General features: G+C 46.8%; 1 protein-coding gene across 2 annotated transcripts; it reads left to right on the top strand.

The window, feature by feature from the left end:
* The first annotated feature begins 2,707 nt into the window (after positions 1-2,707).
* On the top strand, positions 2,708-16,024 carry EIF5A (eukaryotic translation initiation factor 5A). Of its 2 annotated transcripts, none has more exons than XM_089480441.1 (6): positions 2,708-2,842; positions 9,584-9,770; positions 12,718-12,822; positions 14,182-14,313; positions 15,590-15,663; positions 15,830-16,024. In XM_089480441.1, exons 2-5 carry the CDS (start codon positions 9,606-9,608, stop codon positions 15,650-15,652), a joined length of 465 nt encoding a protein of 154 aa, XP_089336567.1. In that variant the 5' UTR covers positions 2,708-2,842; positions 9,584-9,605; the 3' UTR covers positions 15,653-15,663; positions 15,830-16,024. The 2 variants fall into 2 exon arrangements, with proteins under 2 accessions (XP_089336567.1, XP_089336568.1); XM_089480442.1 differs by lacking the exon at positions 2,708-2,842 and adding an exon at positions 4,724-5,627.
* Positions 16,025-19,574: the final 3,550 nt, after the last annotated feature.

The raw sequence follows: 19,574 nt of genomic DNA on the forward strand, positions 1-19,574 counted from the left end.
GTTCGAATCCCAGCTCAGCCATGAACACCCACTGGGTGACCTTGGGCAAGTCACACTCTCTCAGCCTCAGAGGATGCCAATGGCAAGCCCCCTCTGAAGAAACTTACCAAGGAATCCCCATGATAGGTTTACCTTAGGGCTGCCATAAGTCGGAAATGACTTAAAGGCACACAACAACACTTGATATTTCATACTTGATGTTTTTAATTTGTTGCCTGCTTATTTTATTGACTCCTATCATCTATTGTTATGTTTTATTTTATATGTATATTGTTCTCATTTTGTAGAATGTATGGCATAGTCAGGTTTCTTTTTGTCTATTTTGTTGATTGTATGTACAGTGCTGTGTAAATCTACAGTGCTATATAAAGTATAACAACAACAACAACGTCATAAGTCCGAAATGACTGGAAGGCAAACAACAACCACTGCCAAAAGTGTATTAATGTGGAACTTTGAGGAACCCCTCGCAGGAGTGGTGTGCATTGGATCAAGAGTCCATGGGTCTTGGCTGTGTCCTATGAGAGATTCCTTGACAAATTCTGGACACAAACAGCAGCTGATAGCAGGAAATCTAAGGCCTGGGATTTGGGCAGAGGTGGGTGACATGAGGCTGTCCAGATGTTGTTGGACTACAAGTCCCAGTTGCCTCAGCCAGGGAACGGTAACCGTATGGCCCTCCCAAAATTGTGCGGCTGCAACTCCCAGCATTCCTCACAACTGTCCGGTGTGCAATGGTTGTTTCCTTCTATCTTTGATCACAGGGTTTTGCAGCCAGCGAGTTTGTTGGGAATGAGAGGCTGTATCCACACTGCAGTTTGACACCACTTTAACTGCTATGGCTCAATGCTATGGAATCTTGGGATTTGTAGTTTTGTGAGAGAAGGTTAAGAGGTGATATGATGATAGCCCTGTTTAAATACTTGAAGGGAGGTCATATTGAGGAGGGAGCTGAGTTGTTTTCTGCTGCTCCAGAGACTAAGACCCAATGGAGCAATGGATGCAAGCTGCAGGAAAAGATTCCAGCTCAACATTCGGAGGAACTTCCTGAGAGTAAGGGCTGTTCGACAGGAGAACAAACTCCTTCCTTGGAGTAAAGTGGAGTCTCCCTCCTTGGAGGTCTTTAAGCAGAGGCTGGATGGCCAACTGTCCATGGGGATGCTTTGAGGGATAGTTCCTGCATGGCAGAAGAATGGGGCTGGGCTGGATCAGGGCCCTTCTTGGGGTCTCTTCCAATTGTATGATTCTATCATATCTGTCACAGAGCTCTGCTGCCATGGCAAACTACAAGTCCCAGGATTCCATAGGATGGAGCCATGACAGTTCAAGTGGTGTCAACCTGCATTAATTCTGCAGAGGGGCAGCAGCTTTAGGCATATAATTCAGGATGGAAGAATATTGAAAATATATATATATATATATATATATATATAGTATAGAGTATAAATACTGTACGTCCTGTAAGTCCCACTTAATTACGTGGGACTAATTTTGAAGCGAGTGAGGCGTATGGCAAACGTATGGTGAGTATATATGGTATATGTGCATTACATGTTTAAAATTGTAATATATATATAAAATGAAGCCTCTTCTGTAATCCACCCTGACTGTTTGTTTGTTTGTGTTAGGGGCATAAAAATAAATAAACAAACAGCCCTGTTTTCAGAAACCCAAAGCGATGGCGGCCTTCGTCCGCAGAATCAGCACTTATAATGCTGTTTTATTTTATGGAATAATAGTTCCACAAATTATTCCACAAAAATATATATACAATAACTTAATAATAACTTAAAATATTATTTTTAATTGTATTTTAAAATTGTTTTTAAAATTGTAAAATGTTTGTAAAATTGCAAAAAAATATTAAAATTAAAAAACACATTTTAGAAAATTATTGTAAAAAATTGCATTTTTTAGAAATTGTAAAATTTGTAATTTTTTTAAAAAAGCCTCTTTTGTGAGCCGCCTTGGGCCAATTTGACAGAAAGGCGGCATATATAAACAAACAATCAAACCGAATTAACAATTATGTCATTAAAATATAATATGCTTATAAAGCACGAAGTTATAGCAGTTTAAAATGGAAGCGTTGGAGTTTGCGTGAGTCGGAAAAGCTGCCAAGTCGGTTGCCTTGGCAACGGCGGCGGCCATTAGTCCGCCAAAATAGCCGCCGAAAACCTAGTGGATGTTGAAAAAAGCGACGCTCTGTATCACCGGAAGTTCAAGCTCTATGGTAAACCGGTTTTTTAAATAAGGGCCTACATAGTCGGAGTGCGCATGCGCCTTCTTAAGAGAAAAGGTAGTGCCGAAGTGAGGCATTTGCGCATGCGTGTTAGGAACAATGTGGGAGAAGGCGGATGAGGGAGGGGAGACGAGTCACTCCTGCGCCTGCGCGCACTAAAGGCGTATCCCTCGTCGTTGGACAGAGACTCGGGACTGGGACTTTAAAGCCCCGCCCCTTTTGTGGGGGGCAAGAACCAGGCAGAGCCGAAGCAAGGCATGCGGGACGATTGGCGCATGCGTGTTGGGAGTAGGAGAAGGAGGGGAAAAGACAAGACGAGTCACTCGTGCGCCTGCGCACAAGTATAGGCCTAGCCCGCGTCGTTGGCGCGCATGAGCAGTGGGGAAGCAGACAAAGCCCCGCCCCTTTGACCCCCTCCGGCGCAGGCGCGGTGAGGGAAAGAGAAGCGGGAGCCGCCTCCTTTTTTTCCCTTTCCTGCGGCGGTCGGCTGCGCATGCGCGAGGCGGAGGAGCGGCGAGTGCGGAGCGGCGAGTGCGAGGCGAGAGGAGTGCGCGTGCGCACTGCGGGCGGGGTTGCAGCAGGAGCGCGGCGGCGGTTGAGGTGAGTCTCCGGCGGCGAGGAAAGACTCGGTCCTCGGAGCCCCGGGACGGAGGCCGCGTGGCTGACCCCCCTCGGGACGCGGTGGTGGGGGGGGTCAGCCACGCGGCCTCCGTCCCGGGGCTCCGAGGGCCGCGCGCCCCAAGGCGGCATGCCCTCTTACTCGAGGCCGGCGCCTCGGCCTAGTCCTGGAGGCCTCGGCTGACTCAGCGCTAGGCCAGGAATTGGCGGGAGGCCGGGGGTCGGGGAAAGGTCTTATTACCTCAGGCCCGGGCTTTGGGGCGAAGGCTGGGTGGGCCTCTATCTCCCCCCCTTTATCTTTCCACTTGAAGGGAATGGAGACGGCGCCCCTCGAGCCTTTTGGGGGGGTTTCAAAGGCAAAAACAGAAGAGTCCTGGGTGGGGGGAAGGGCTAGGAGTGACACGTGTTCTGGGGGCTGGAGGGCAGGTATCAATACAGATATAGGTACTAATAGGGGTGTTCTGTGGGGGGCTGGCCAGTTGTAGGCATTAATGGCCCATCGTGTTATTCTATGGGATGGGACTGACCATTCAGGATATTAGGAGGTGGGTTTCCTTAGTGGGGGTGGGGGGTGCTGACCAGTTGCCCCCACCCCACAGACTCCCCCATCTATATATATGTATCTTAGCGTGGGGGGGGGTGCTGACCGGGGGCATTAATGAGATACAATAACGTTAACTATATGTATTCATAGGGGAGGTTCTGTGGGGTGGGGGCTGACCAATTGTGGCCATTACATATATTAATAGGTGGTCTTTTATGTGGGGCTGGCTAGTTGTGGGCATTAAGGATATGCACTATTAACTGTAATAGCTGGTATTTTATGGGGTGGGGGCTGGCTGGATGTGGGCATTCCTTGTATGAATGTGGTTATATGGAGTGGGGGCGACCCAATGGGAGGCATTAATGAGATGCATTGTTGTTAGTAATAGGGGTGACTCCATGGTTTGGGGGCTGGCCAGAGATGTATTATTGGTGATGATTGAGGTGGTTCTCTGGGATGAAGGCTGATGATGAGTTTTGGGCATTAATGATTCATATTATTATTGTTATTGTTATTATTATTAATAGAGATGATTCTGTGGGGTGGGGGCTGACCCATTGTGGGCATTAATGAGACGTATTAATAGCTGTTGCTATGTGGGGGGGGGGGCTGAGCAGTAATGGCCTTTAATGATATGCATCATTAATAACAATGAGTGATATGGGAGGGGGGCTGTCCAGTTGTAGGGCATTAATGATATTTGTCTATATGAACAGTGTATGTCATTTGTGTTTGGAGGGGGGGCAGGGTCAGGAGGAGGCCCAGGACCTTTGAGGTGGAGCTGAAATATGGGAGTGGGTTCTTGGCTTTCTAAATCCCCAAAAGGGACCTCAGATGTGCGCCATCACATACAGCCCCCCCCCCCCCCCAAGTTGCATTGATGTTTTTCTGTTGTCATCCGAGACCAAATGAAACAATCCTGCCAAGAGTAAGAAAGGGGGTTAAAAGTCTTCCAATATCCTTTCGGAAACACTGTCATTAACTGATACAAAAGACACATACACCCCAAATCTTTTCCAAAAGCACTAAAAGAAAGTGCCCTGGAACATCAGCCACTGAAGCTGAGGAGCAAATGAACGGATCAGAATAGAGGCTTTGTGGGAGAACGGCGTGTGGGGCTTTTGATTGTGTTGATTTATTGTATGAAATGTATTAGAAACAGCTATAATATTGGGATAAAGGGGGTTTCCCCCCATTTCAGGCCTATGTAATTCGTGTTGGGGGGGGGCTTTTAAGGAAGAGATGGCCGAGGACCTTTGAGTGGAGCTGCAATGTGGGAGAATGTTGTTGGGGGTAATTGGGCCAAAGGGGGGGGGGTTTCCAACTCCCAAGCGAAGGGTCTTTTTAATAAAGGGAAAGTTAAGGGGGTTTTCTAATAGGGGCAGGAGGCTTCTTTTGGGCCTGTTTGAGGAGCAGCTTAAAAAGCATGTGGTCTGTGGTCAAGAAGAGGATGAGGTCTTGGGGTGTCCTGGGTTTTTGGAGGGTGCGCTGAGGCCTTTAAGTGAGATCAAAAGAGAAAATATATGGGAGAGTCTCTGGGAGTTAGGGCATTTCTTGGGGGGTTGTCTGTGGAGTGGGAGCTTAGGAAAAAATGTTGGGGTTTTTTTTTTTTGGACAAGGAAGGGGAGAAGTGGCTTTTGTCCCAACGGCAGATTCAGTTTAGGGTTGCCATTTGGGGGAGGATTGTGGACTTTCTGGTTGCTGGGGGGTTTGTGGCAATGCACAGGTATGGTGTGACCTTTTGGTGGCTGGACTCCTACAAAGAGGAGAAGGTGGCCCATGAATGAATGGAGAAATGGCTTTTGGGGAATGTGCAGCTGTGGCTTTTCTAGTGAGGCAGGGAGTGGGGAGCGTGTCCTGACCTGAACTTGAGGAAGCAGAAGGTGGGTGTGGTGCTGATGTATGGGGTGAGGGGGGGCTGCAGTCGGGGATATCCCTTGGAGAGCAGTTCTCTCTGTGGGAAAGTGATCAAAGGTGGAGGTTTCACCAGGGGATGTTGGGTTAGGATTTGCTGGGCTCTATGGGTGCTGGTATGTCTCAGGATAGGTGCGCGGAAGACAGAGAGCATGAGACTCTTAGGAGGTGCCACGTGCGGGGTTTTGGTGGATTCTCCCTAAGGCCGGGCAGGCTGCGCCAGACTAGGGGAAAAAGAGGGAGAGGAAAGGTGCGGCTAAAAGTCTGGCTTAGAGGAGGAGAAGTGGAGCCAGAAGACAACCCATCCAGGTAAGTTCCCTACGTGATTCCTCCATTTTACTACCATGTAGGTTGCTACGCCTTGAAAGGAGGTAAGAAGAGCTGGTTTTTGGGTAACTGATAAATGCATCATCCCTTGTGATGGGGTTGATAGCAGAAATTGGGGTGTATGCATGTGTATATATGTGTGTCCTGTCCTTAGGGTTAAGAATGAGCCACAGCAGGAGTTAATATTAAAGCAGAGGAAAGTTTGGGGTTTTCCAGTATGACTTAAGGCACCGCAAGGGAGAGGTTGAGGGGGATAATTTACCCATACATAAAAGGAGTGGCATGGAAATAAGTATTAAAAGTGAGAGATGAAAATGGCTCCTTAAAAGTTTCCTGTGACTGGTAAAAAGGATAGATGTTAATGCATTAAGGCATAACTAATGCATTTTAACCACACAGGAGTGCCACATACCATTCTTTTCTGTTTTGTCTTGGTTTAAGTATTGGGAAAGTATGCAGAAATCTATCCTTTCCAGGTACCCATAAGAATCTAATTGGGGAGAGAGTGATGCAGTTCAGTCCAGTTGGGGTGGGTGGCAGCCATGTGCTTCTGTAGATGTCGGTGGTGAGGATATTTTCTTACACAGAGCAGGGTAGATAAGTTGCCCAGGACACAGGCTGATTCCAGCTTAACTTTTGAGTGGAAGATCTGCAAAGAACCACACTCTCCCTGCAAGGTAGACAAGGCCATTTGGAAGCCAGGCGGTTTAGCTGTGCTGGGAAAGGGACTCAGACCTGTAAACCAGCCCCCAAACTTTTTGCTTTGCTGTAAAGACTGGCCGAAAGGGGAGGTTGGTAGTTCCTTCCTCAGTAGCAGCCTTATGGGCAACTCCTGTCCCTCCTGCCTTGGGGAATCCCATTCACAGCAGCCCTCCATTTGCTGTCCAGGCAGAGCCTTTGGACTGGGGTGGGTGGGGTGTTGGCTGGGCTTTCCTTGCATAACAGCCTGAGAGAAAGGCCCGTCCCTGCCCTGCTGGGTTGCTGCTGTTGCTGAATCAGCATGTGAGAGGTTGGGGACCACGTGTGAAGGATTATGAGGAGTTTGGGGGTATGTTAGAATATTTACAGAATGGTAAGACCGTGCATCTGTGTGTAGGGTACAGCTCTTTCACAAGAAATGGTTTTGAAACAGGGAGCCTTAAGAATCGGGGCCTCTGCTCTGCGCAGGAGTGTAAGCAAGGGACGTCTGCCCTTCTCCCCCCCCCTCGCCCTGCACACCAGCCACGTGGTTGAGTCTGGCTCTCCGCAGTGGCAGCTTAGCTGAATCATGCTTGGTGTTGGCAGGAAGAGAGGGAGTCTCCCTCCAAACATGTGGCATGGAGGGCCGCCACTTGCTTGCCCACTTGCTGGCAAAATGCCTTCAAACTTCCTGTCTTCCCCTCCAGCCCCCTTCCCACTGTCCTTTTGCTGCAGACAAAATTGTGATGATGGTTTGGCTGCCACTTTGGGGCTCTCCTCAGTGGAGACATGGCTGCCCCCGTCCCCCTCTCTGTCATTCCAGGCGGGCCGGCCGGCAGAGCAGTTGTCCTTATCAATTACTGGAGCATAGCAGCGATGGTAGGCATATGCCAAACCTAAAGTGAGCTCAGGAGATCTCTGGAGAGGGCAAACACGCCATTTCATCAGGCCGGGGCCCTGTGGTAGTTTGGAGCAGCTGTCTTTGTCTTCACGCTAGGGCGAGCCTGCATCACCTCCTCAGGAATCCAGTCTAGTTTTTCCTGCTCTGATGTAAGATGGGGAAGGGTTCCGGATGACTCGGAAGCCATGTGCTTCCACCAGAAGAAACCAGGAGGCCTCTGGCCTTTATCGGTGATCTCCTGGCTCCTTGAAGAAACCTTCCCAGAGTCAGTCTAAAATTGTACTTTGGAAGACCTGGCTAAAGAGAGAAAATGCGTGTGCATGCGTACACCCTTATTATTTCCTCTCCAGGGTGCAGGGACCTAGCAGTCTGCCTTATATGATTTCAGAGCCTTGGTTCTGCTACTCCAGTGTTATCAACTATGGCTCTCTGGGTTTCAGGCAGGATGTTTTCCCAGCCCTACTGGTAATTCCCTGTTGTTAAAATATTTATGACCCACCTTGTAGCAAAAGATCTCTGCTGCTTGCCAATAGATAATCCCTCCTAGGGGGGGGGGTCTTCCCTCAGAGTATTAATCTGGCCAAACCCTGTTTAGCCTCAGAAACCAAGCAAGATCTGGGTGTGTCCATCCTTTCCTTTCCTGGGGTTGAATGTGTGACAAGATTCTATTGAGGTGTTAATGTAGGTGTCTAAGCACCATGTGGAGCACTTTTTATAACCAATGGCGCATTGTCCTCTTGCTGAAACTATTGCCTGGTTGAAATGCTCCTTTTTTTTAAGTGGAAGGTAAGATTCAAAACAACAGGTTAATCTCAGCCTTGAAAACATATTTTTTCTCAATTTTGAGGGGGTAGGGGTTGTTTCAATCTGCTGCAGCAAAAACAATGAAGAGTCATGCAGCACCTTAGACCCAAGTTTTATTTGAAGCACACATCTGATGAAGTGGGCTGGGGTCCATGAATATGACAAATGACATTATTAGTTTTTAAGATGTTACAAGACTGACCTATAAGGTGTCCTGTTTTCTCTCTTCTCTCCTGCAATAGTCACAGTTGCCTTGCAGCACAACATTTAGCTTCCAGATTTGAGGGAGGAAATACAGTACATTTCAGGAAAAGTTTTTGTAGTATTTGGCAAGAGTCAAGTCACAGAGTGTGCTTATGCCCTTTAAAAAATCCTGGACAATCATATTGTTTGCTCCAGTTGCACCAAAATGGCTCTTTCAGCTGTTTCTTTATGAAACATCTTGTGCATCAAAAGTGATCATAAAACAGAAGGCCCTTGAAGCAGGATCTATTTTGGACAAGAAAGAATCAGGCTAACACAAACCTGGGAAGCAGAAGCTCATAAAGTCTACTGAAGTGCTGGTCCTGGGCTGTGGTCTTGTAGTGAATCACCGTGAGACCCTTATACCTCTGCTCCCGGAGAGATTTGACTCAGGTCGCCAGCAGTGCTGGAGGTAGAGTGGGGGAATCAAATGGATTATTTGCCTTTTAGAACCCAGTCTTTTAAAGAATTGACAGTATTACAGATTGCTTTAGCTTCTGTCGTGCTATCTTCCCTTTGGCAGGTGGGAACTGCAGTGAAGCTCATGGCTCCATAGCATGTAAACTGCCCCCAGGTAGAGCCAAACTGATGAAACTTTGGGTTCTCTTGACTTTCTTGCCTATGCTTCTTGGGTTTTCAGGCTGGTATATAATTGGGCTTGCGTTGTACACCCTAAGGCTACACGCAGTTCCTCCTCTTCCACTTTGAAACAGCAGACCGTGTAGCCACACATACCATGGGGGAGTAGCCATGGGTGTACTGTACTCTCTGCTCCCAAGAAGAGTTGTTAACACAGTACTGGATGGTCTAATGGAATGAATTGGTGGCAACCAGATGAGCTAGCTGATTACCTTGCAGAATTCATTGCCACAGGATATTGAAGATCCCTGGTATATCCAGTTTTCTCCATGGAAGGTGGGCTTAGTATGTAAGCTGTATTGGTTCCATCTGTTCAGCTCCCTTTCTGCTTCTCAGCTTTTCAGGTACACTGTGTGTGTGTGTGTGGGGGGGGGGACTCTGAGCAGTCCACAGCCAAGTTTTTAGAAATTCAATGTCATTTAGGTAAAAACGAAGAAGTTCTAATTTTATCTGATACCAAATTCTGTACAGGTACACTGTGGTCACATGAAACATGCAGCATCATATGTGCCTACTTGCCAGCATTTGTTGTCCTTATACCTTGTTCTGAATGAAAGATCTTAAAAAGTGTACTGAGGTTAACATTATTCGGCCATACTGATGTAGACCTGCTGCTGAAAAGCTTCAGGCTGGTATGATCTAAGAGATCTGTTCTTTTCTTAATCTCCTCTAGTTTCCATAACATCTGATCCACCATGGCTGATGACCTCGACTTTGAGACTGGCGATGCCGGGGCCTCCGCCACCTTCCCCATGCAGTGCTCCGCTCTCCGCAAGAACGGCTTTGTGGTGCTCAAAGGGCGTCCCTGCAAGATTGTGGAGATGTCCACTTCCAAGACCGGAAAGCACGGTCATGCCAAAGTAAGTGGGCCACATCCTTCTGGGTGAGAGGTGTGGAGGCTCAGTTCTTTTGTCATGTGTGTTGTCTGTCTCTGCTGTTTCTTCATCTGGCAAGATGGATACTTATCTCTGAACATCTGAGGCATGCTAAATTGCTTGATATAGAAGATGTGTAGTGGGGCTTGAACTTTTACCTGTCTGCTGTAAGCCTGATTTTGGTTATGGGCCTCTGCTGACTTTAATGTGTGAGATGGCACACATGAAATTTACAGCTAGAGGAAATGCTTGTCACTTGAGCACAATAGGTAAGATCCAGCTCTGTATCAGTCCTTTTCCACATCTTGCCCCTTTGGGACTCAACAATGGTAGAGTAAAGTGAAATAAATGAAATGAAGTAAATAAATAAAAATGAAGCAGATAATAAAATTAGTAGTAGAAGCCATGGCTAGCAGAATTTTACTTGGACATTCTCTTCCTAACTAATGTATGGCTCTTCCGGGCTGGAGTTTGTTCCCTCTGATTTCTGATTCAGGTCTTTCTGTGCTCATCCAGTGTTTTGCATCCCCCACATGCACAGGAATGGGGTCAGTAGACTTGTGGTTTTTTGTAAACATCTGAAAAAACTTGAAAATGGTATACAGACATCCCTAAGCCCCATAAGAATTTAATGCAACTGACTAGGGAATGGAGGTATTGGAAAGGGAGAATAGTGAAAGACAGAGCATAAATATTTAAAAAGTAGAGCAAACCGTGGCTTTGCTTAGTTAGTTCATTTCCTGGTTCATACCAAAAGCCTGTTTCGGAAGCATTCCCAGACGGAAATCAGAGATGCCTCATAGACATAGAAACCAACTCTTTTAATATACTTGATTTTGAACACTCTTATGCCCAGACTGGCTCTCTTTGGTGGGCATGGGTTACAGAGTGGGGCTGTATTGGAGAGAGCAGCTGGGTGAGTAGAGGGTCTGAGCCCTCAGTGGAAGCACTCTTGCCATCCACTCCGTTGTAGGCGCAATTTCTTCCTGCCAGTGCACTCAGGATTGAGCACAATATGAAATGACAAAAAAATAAGGCTGTTGATAGAATAATAATACTGTTGTCAGAATTTTTCCTTGCTCTACCTGTCTGTGTCTTTTGACACCCTTTTTCTCAAGCTCCAGAGATCCCTTCCAGTCAGTGTCCTGCTCTGGCCATTTCAGCCACCTGATCTCCAGGGCACGCTGCCATTTTGCTCCTCTGTCTCCTGGTATCTCTTTCCAGTCCCTGTGTTCCACAAAGCTACTCTTGCCCTTCAGGATCTGAATGAGAGACGCTTGCAAATCCGTCAGTGGCTTTACTTCCTTATCTGGAGAGGGAGGTACATGGCTCCTGAGCATTCCCAGTCCTATAGTTTCCCCCCTAGAGTTGGGTTTTGTTCCCAGCTAAAACAGGCCAGTTGACTCAAAGGAACTTTTTGTAAGTTTGACTTTCCTATTGATTACAATTTTGATTTTGGTTCATGCATTTTGTAATAGATTCTTTTTCAGGGGCCTAAACCAACCAGTTTTGAGTCTGGACGAGCATTTTCTTTGCCTCTTTGAAAAAGGATTAGGACACACTGGGCTAAATGGCAATCTCTTGACCTAAGAGCCCACCCTTTTCTTCTAAAAGCAAAATTGCCATCCAAAGCATATGCTGACTCTGGTAAACCCCTTCTGCAAAGTGGGATGTTTGCCAAAGAAGTAGAATTGGGTTTTTCCTCCCAAATGCTGTACAAAGAGACATGTAGGCTCCCTGGGGACTTTTGAGCCAGGTCAGTGCGGCAAAACATTGCCATAACTCACTCACATAAGCATACAGTGCTCAGATCCTGCCAGACATCCACATCTGAACATTTGGGACCAAGAGCCAGGCCTAGGTTACACTCTGGTTCTCTTGAGCACAGTTCTCCTTCCCTTTTACTTCAGAAAAACAGAGGGGCCTTTTTCAGTCTTTGTTCCAGCATCAGGGCACTGTTAACGGAGATAGAAATGGGGCACAGGTTCCTTTCCTTGAATTGCCACTCCCAGAATTCCATCGTCGCTGTAATAGCCAGGCTGGCTGAGGGATTCTGGGAGTTATAGTCTCTAAACCCCATCATTTCCAAGCTCTGTGGAGTGTGCACTTGGTAGTCTGTCTTTTGGGACCTCTCGGGTGCCAACACTTGGGATACTTAAAACCACGTTGCCCATTTCTGTGGGCTAATTTTGTACCAGTCGGCACTACTCAGAATATCAGGGTAATTTTTCTGTTTTCACACTTCTTTAGTTTCTGAAATGCTGACTTTGAAACTGGCGAGCCAGAGGGCCAGGGAGTGTTTGAGAAGACGCAACTTGGTTGCCTTCCCTCACCCTCACTCTCTGCCTTTCAAAGCAAGCGGAGTCTTGCCAAAGGGCATTTTGAAGGCTAAGGCGCAGCAGGGAAAGTGAAGGCTAGCCAAGGGACCCAGATGCTTGAGATGACAGCGCAAGGCACCAAAAAGCACAATCCAGGAACCTACAGATAAGGTGGCGCTGGAGCCCCGACGGGTGTGACGTGAGCAACGCTGTCTGGCTGCAAGGAAGTAAAACAGGCTGAGCTCAGATAGAGAAACCTTTCTTTTGATATGTCTGCTCAGTGCAGGGAAGATGCTGAGCAAGTCAGGATGTAAAATCATTAAGCAGCTGCTCCCAAGTGGCTTTTCTGTGGATGTGCTGGACTGCAGGCTCCCATAATCCCCCCAGTCAGTGATACTGTCTGTGGGGATTATGAGAGCTTGCAGTCCAGCACATCCAGAGAGGGTCCACTTGGAAGAGGCTGTTACAGGAAAAACCCCAGACACAAGCTATTTTTGCTTGGAGGTATCATCGATACTTTCCAAATATTGTGTTTATACCTATAGGGAAATGGTGTCCATATCTCTTTTTTCTTTTTCTTCTTCACCTCCCTTCTCCTCCTTTCTTCCTCATAGGTGCATCTTGTTGGCATAGACATCTTCACTGGGAAAAAATATGAAGATATCTGCCCTTCAACCCACAACATGGATGTGCCCAACATTAAGAGAAATGACTTCCAGGTAGGTAGAGATGGGAGTTGGTTTAAGGAGAATAATTTCTAAAACAATAAATAGGATATTAAAAGCCCCAGAAAGTTAAAGCTCACTATCTTACTGAGTTGGAAGAATAGTTTGTTCCCAGTTTGGGGTAACCCAGGCTTATATGGCTTCTAAATAAGTTGTTTGGCTCATGAAGGCAAGATTGCTGTGGTAGCCATCAGGGAGAGTGACTGCAGCTTTTCCGTTAGATGCCAAGGAGGGCAACTGGCAACCAAGCCAGAATAGCAAACTTCCAGAGGTGTAATTTTAACCACATTCTCCTTCCTTTTCTTCCTCCCTCACCTGTTTCTCTTTTGGTCAAAGTCTCCAGCTATTCCTATGGGCCTTTCTTGCTGTTAATTCATTGTCATGTCACTAAGGGTTACTTTTTGTGCCAAATCCTGTGCTGTTCCAAACATGTGCCAGCTAGAAAAATCACAGCATGATAAAGCAGTCACAGAGATGGCTTGTGTCAATAGTTTTCTGCCTCTGGGCAGAGCAGAACTTGTCACAGTTATGAGTTGTGTCCTCTGTCTTGAAATGGAGGTTGGCCAGTGGATCCACATCCCATGGATAAGAAAACGTGGAACCTCAAATGTCATTGTCTCCAATGCTGGCGTGACAAGCGTGTGGCCACTGACACAGCATGCGCCTCCATTGAGAACAACTTGGGTGTTTGCTGTATAGGGTGGGTATCATGGTTTTAGTATGGTTTTAAGGTTTGTAATTTTATATTGGTTTTATATGATATATTTAACTGTTTTATTGTAATGTGTTTTTAGAATTTTTATTTGTGAGCCGCCTTGGATCCCTTTTGGGGAGAAAGGCAAGATAGAAATCAAATATGTAAATAACAAGGGCTTGCCATCTGTGAATGCTTAACCCAAGAGAGCCCACTGTAGAAGTGTTCTAGGAGAGAGTGATTTTTAGTGTCTCGCTGTATGCAATCCTAGAAATTTGGTGACTGAAGGAAAATTTTGTGGCAGGGAGGACAGAGTCCTCATTTGGTGGGCAGCGCCTTCACTCTACCCCCCATAGCTACGTTTCTGATGCTGACATAGACCAAATTGAAAATGGTGGTGATTCAATAACCTTTTTCAAGGCCTTGTACGGCCTGCACTATTGCCCCTGAAACAAGATTGTAAGTGGGCAAGTCACAGTCTCAACCTTAGGGGATGGCAGTGGGAAATCCTCTGGAGAAACTCACCAAGAAAACCCCATGATTGGTTACACCTTAGGGTTGCCACTCTGACAACAACTTGAAGGTGCACAGCAACAACAAAGTGGCCACAAATTGCTTCATGTTCAGAGTTCTCCTTCCCCTCCCAATTTTCCTTCCAGCTTATTGGGATCCAGGATGGGTACCTCTCCCTGCTCCAGGACAGCGGAGAGGTCCGAGAGGATCTGCGCCTTCCTGAGGGGGACCTGGGCAAGGAGATTGAACAGAAATATGACTGTGGCGAAGAAATCCTGGTAAGAGGTGGCACACTGTCTGACTGTCCTCAGGAGGGAGGGGGTGCTTGTTATCCGGTGTTTGGGCCCAACTTTCTGCTCTTGTGTTTTATGTGCGGCATTTCCCCCCTGAAGATATTTGAGGTGGTGAACAAAAAAATCAGTGATGTTGAGAAGGCAGCCAGCAATAGAAATACCTGTGGTATTTCCCATAAGCTCTATTGCGGTTTCCACCAGCTTGTGGCAAAAGTAGTAGCAGTGTCCTTGTCGAATGTGAATAGGTGGTGGAGCATGTGTGTGTGTAAGTGTGTGTTAGAGAGAAGGGTTTTGGGTATTCATCCCAGTGTAGAGCAGGCACACATGGGAAGTGGAGGACCCTCGGGGGTTCTGTTCTTCAGCCCCCTTTAGCCTTTAGTTCTTCATCCTCCATCTTGAGGGAGAGAGAGGCAGGCTAGCTCCACCAGGCCTGCCTGGAAGAAGACAAGACCTCCCTTCAGCCGCCATCTTGAGGGAGAGAGAGGCAGGCTAGCTCCACCAGGCCTGCCTGGAAGAAGACAAGACCTCCCTTCAGCCACCTTCTTGAGGGAGAGAGATTGCATTTTTGTACTGTACACCACTATGATCATTGCGGAATAGCGGTCTATAAATAAAATTTATTATTATTATCTGAGGGCTATGGCAGGCAAAGACCTTCAGGTTTTAACTGGTTGGCTATAGTACAACAGGTGTGCTGGCTCTTAATGGGATTTTGTTTAAAATTATCATTTTTAACTGGATTGAGTTCAATGCTTTTTTTAAAAATCATTTCCTTTTGACTTTTACCTGTACAGTCGACCCTCCCCATTTGGGGCTTTGACTTTTGTGGATTTTATTATTCATAGATGCAATTAATAGGTTCTCTCTAGGAATTTCTAGGTCCTCTAGAGTCACTTTGATGGAAGTTGGCCATAGAATTACAGTGGAGGACTTAGAGGTTCCTAGTGGAAACACTTCTCTAGGTATTTGTAGGTCCTCCAGCAGTATTCTAAGGTCAGCTTCTGGTGAATGTGGACCATAGAATTGCACTGGAGGACCCGGAGATTCCTAGAGACATATTCTCTCAGGTTAAAAGTTTTTTTATTTGTGGGTTTTCCACTTTTGTGGGAGCCCTGTGCCCCTAACCCCAGTGAAGGTGGAGCACCCACTGTGTTGCTTTAACATGTGTTGTAAGCTGGTTTGCCTCCCATGGGGGGGGGGGGGGGGAAGTGGTGCACAAATGAAATACAGCGATGTCTGACAGTGCTCCTTTCCTTCCCAGATCACTGTATTGTCTGCAATGACCGAGGAAGCTGCTGTTGCTATCAAGGCCATGGCTAAATAAAGGAACCACAGGTGAGTCTGGGGCAAGGTGGAGCAGCGGAGAAGGAGATGAAGCGAAAGGGACCAGCAAGTCACAGAGCTGCCTATTTGTGGCACTCCGATGCCTTCTGCCCAGCGAGAAGGACCATCCTCTCTCTCACTCCCGGCTTCTTCTCTCCCTTTCACTTTTTGCTTTCAGGGCGGCAGCAGCAGCAACAACAACAGCAGCAGCCCCAACTTGTTATGAACCAGAGAGGATCGCAACCCGCAGGCTGTCAGATTTCGCTCCAAACCACCCAGATCTTTTTTTTTCTCTTCCCCCTCCTTTAAAAAAAGAAAGAAAAGAAAGCAGAACCTTCCACTCTCCCTTTTGAATTAAACAAAAGAAAAGAAACTTTATTTTGTGGTCTTTTTAAAGGAAAAAAAAGAAAGCAAGCAGGATGCTAATGTTATTTCTTTATTATTATTATTATTATATTATTTTTCTTCTTGTTTGGCCCCCTGCCCCCCTCCATTTGGCCCTCCGACCCCCTCCCCTCTCTTGGGTGCTAGTGACACTACAGCTGTTTTCTGGCAAGAGAAGTTGAGAATTTGCACTTAAAGGAAAATATTTAAACTGCTAGAAGGAGGAAAAACAAAACAAAACCTTTGCAAAAGACTCATGTTTAATTTTTTTAGTTCTAATGCTTCTATCTAGAGGTGGTGGCATTTGCTTGTGGGGTGGGGGGAGGAACTGCCCTTTTTCAGGAATGGCGAAGTGAGCAAAGTACTGTGGCGAATTGCAGAGTCATGCGCTTTAACCCCCTTCAGGTGTGTCTTGTCCTTGTGAGTGTTCCTTGTCGAGGGTCGAGGCAGGAGAGGGCAAGTACAGCTCCCTCCCCACTCCCCCCAAAAACGGTGGTTGCAGCAATTTGGTCAATTCTATTGGACAGCATCCTTTCTTGTGCTTCGAGGTTATATCCATTCAGTGTATTTTCTTTTGGGGATGGCTGCTCTGGTCGCTCAGCTTGCTTAACCCCCCCTTCTTTCCAGTCCCTTCTGGAACACATCTGACCATTGCCTCTTACCTGGACAGAGCAGGGGTGAGGGGTCCCTGCCAGGCATGGAGCAGAGCGCTCTCTCCTGCTGTGTCTCCAAAGTGGCCCCCGAATCGCCCATAGCTGTTTGGCAAAAGACGCACACCCACCTTCGGCCCCCATGCCACCGGGGCCTGGGGTCCCTGTCAATCATGTTTTAGTTCCTTCCCTCCCCCCCTTCCAGTGCTGTAGTTGCCTCTGAGCCCTTGGCGCTAGCCACTCGCACGCCTCCCCCCTCCATACTGAGTAACTGTATCCCCACCCAAGAGCTGTTCAAGGTAGGGATCTTCTGGGGGAACAACTAGCACCCCAAACTGTTTCCTTCGTTCATATTTACTCTCCTCTGCTGTTCACAGGCCAGCGCTGTGGCTTCCTTCTCCTCCTCCTCCTCCCCGTTCCCCTCCTCTTTCTCCCCCTGTTAATCCAACACATTTGTTAATCAACCTCAAATAAAGAAAACAAGTTTAATATGAAAAGCTGTCCAGCCGTGTCGTTTGTAAAGGGGCCCCTGAGGTGGACCTTCGTGGAAGGCTGCCAGCAGAGATGACGCAGCTCTTCTGCGTTGGGGACCATTGGCAAAAGCAGGTTGTGGGTTGTTGTGGAGGCTTTCAATGGACTGTGAAGAAGTCAGATCAACTGGGGGCAAGGTTTAGAAAAGCACTGTTGTTTTAGCATTGGCCACTTCAGTTGGGCTCCCCGAAATCTTGGATCAGTGGATGCTTCTGCCCAAGGGGAAAAGGGGGGTTCAAGCAGCTCTAAGCCACCCAGGAGTATTTTTAAACTCAATGAACACCCTAAAATGAGTGCTATATATTCTCAACTATGTCGACCTCATGTATAAGACATGGGCAGGTTTTGCAGCCAAAATTATGGATCTTGATATGACCTGTGGGTAAGTCAAGGGTAAAACTTAGCAGCATGTAACAAAGGGTCTAAAGCAGTCATTCCCAAACTGGTCCCCCAAATGTTTTGGACATCAGCTCCCAGAATTCCTGACAGTTGGCCAGGCTGACTAAAGTTTCTGGGAGTTGAAGTCTACCTGGAAAGTCATCATTTAGGAACTGCTGGTCTAAAGGATGAAGCAAATGAAAGTGATGCCAAAAAACGTCTAAAATTGTGGCAGGGGCATAACTGTCGGCAATCTAAAGCAGGCATTCTTGATTTTTGGTCCTCCAGGTGCTTTGGACTTGGAACTTCCAGAAGCCCCTTTGGCCAACAGCCAGGAATTCTGGGAACTGAAATCCAAAACACCTGGAAGGCCAAACTTTGGAGTAGAGGAGGAGTCAGCGCTTTCAAGATTATGCTCAAGGGATGGTTCCTTTTACAATACTTAACACTGACCCAATTCTTAGGGTTTTATTTTAGATTTTTTGACTAAACTTTCTAGGCTTACACAGGAGTATATGCCTAACTCTTGCTGTAATAGAAATAGAATCAGGTTCAAGTCACTTGGCACAAAAGATGTCTTGTTTCCATACACTCTTTCACGCTGGACTTCCTATCCTGTGGTATCCTGGATGTCAATTTTATAAAGTCCCCCTTGCCTAAACTGCAAATCCCAGGATTCCATAGGATGTTGCAATGGCAGTTATAAAATGGCACTGTAAGTGCCATCATTGTGTACTTTGAAGATCCCAAGAAGATGGGGAGCAGGTGAACTGCAGGACTGATCTGTAAACAGTTTAAGCAATTTGCATACAATCGGATGCATAAGAGGTATTTTGTAATGCCCAGAGTAAATTTGGGGAGGGGGGTGTCCTTGTGGTTTACCTCATAGAAAGGTAACTGCCTGATAGCTTCAGAGGCCTGTTTTGTGACCTGACAACAGAAGGTATCAAAATGCAAGGAAAGCTGCTGTTGTGAACCTCTGCTCCCAGTGGTCAAGCCAAACTCTGCAAGGATGAGTCGGTTCCAACTCCCAGCTGATGGCTTTTATTTCAAAACGTTATGAGGCTGAAGTCTTTCCTCCAAAATACAATGGTTAGGCAACAGCTGTGAAAAGTCTTATTAAAGTTACCTGCTCCAAAAGAACCTGTAGGCCTACAACAAATTAGCTTGGATGGATTCAAAGATACAGCCATGTTAGCCAGTAGAATCAGTATGTAGAGAGATCTTGTAGCACCTTTGACACTATCTGAAAGAAGTTGGCAGCATGGATTTTCCTAGAGTTTAGTCTACTTCCTCAGATGCATTTTGTACACCAAATGCATCTGAAAGCACACGCTGCCAACGTCTTTCTTTCAGTCTCAAAGGGGCTACAAGATCTCTGCATGCTAGTTTGGGTGGAGCTGAAGCTGCACTTGTTCCATCTCTTTCAAGGCTCACCAGTTCATGTTGCTTATTTGAACTAGTCTCGTCGGGGGGGGGGGGGGGGGATGTGAGGTTGCCAACAAGGAGACTTTGACCCAAATGCTACACACAGGCTCCAGCTCAGCAAGCATGGAAGCCAAGGTCTCTCTTCAAAAGAGCAAGAGGCTCTTTCTCCCCCTGCGATTGCTGTCCCACCACAGCCAGTATGGTTCAAAACCCACCAGGTGACCCCAGGCAAGTCACACACTCTCAGCCTCAGAGGATGGCAATGGCAAATCCCCTCTGAAGCAAACAGCCAAGAAAACCCTGTGATAGGTTTCCCTTAGGGTTGTCAAAAGTCAGAAATAACCTCCAAAATGTGAAGACACGCAAAGAGGTGATATGACAGCCCTGTTTAAATATTTGAAGGGGTGTCATATTAAGGATGGGAATATGGACATGGATCAACAGATTCAAACTACAGGAAACATTAGGAACATTAACATTAGGAAGAACCTCTTAATGGTAAGAGCTGTTCGACAGTGGAAGACACTCCTTCCTCGGAGAGTGATGGTGTTC

This window comes from Sceloporus occidentalis, unplaced genomic scaffold (genome assembly GCF_023333645.1).
Source record: "Sceloporus occidentalis isolate IW3139 unplaced genomic scaffold, rSceOcc1.0.p SCAF_14, whole genome shotgun sequence".
In the NCBI taxonomy this organism is placed as follows: Eukaryota; Metazoa; Chordata; class Lepidosauria; order Squamata; family Phrynosomatidae; genus Sceloporus; species Sceloporus occidentalis.

Bases quoted from the DNA above. Each gene is read 5' to 3' on its own strand.
- EIF5A (XM_089480441.1), top strand. From the start codon at position 9,606: ATGGCTGATGACCTCGACTTTGAGACTGGCGATGCCGGGGCCTCCGCC. The intron at 12,823-14,181 runs GTAGGTAGAGAT...TTTTCCTTCCAG, and splicing joins TTAAGAGAAATGACTTCCAG to CTTATTGGGATCCAGGATGG. The intron at 14,314-15,589 runs GTAAGAGGTGGC...TTTCCTTCCCAG, and splicing joins ACTGTGGCGAAGAAATCCTG to ATCACTGTATTGTCTGCAAT.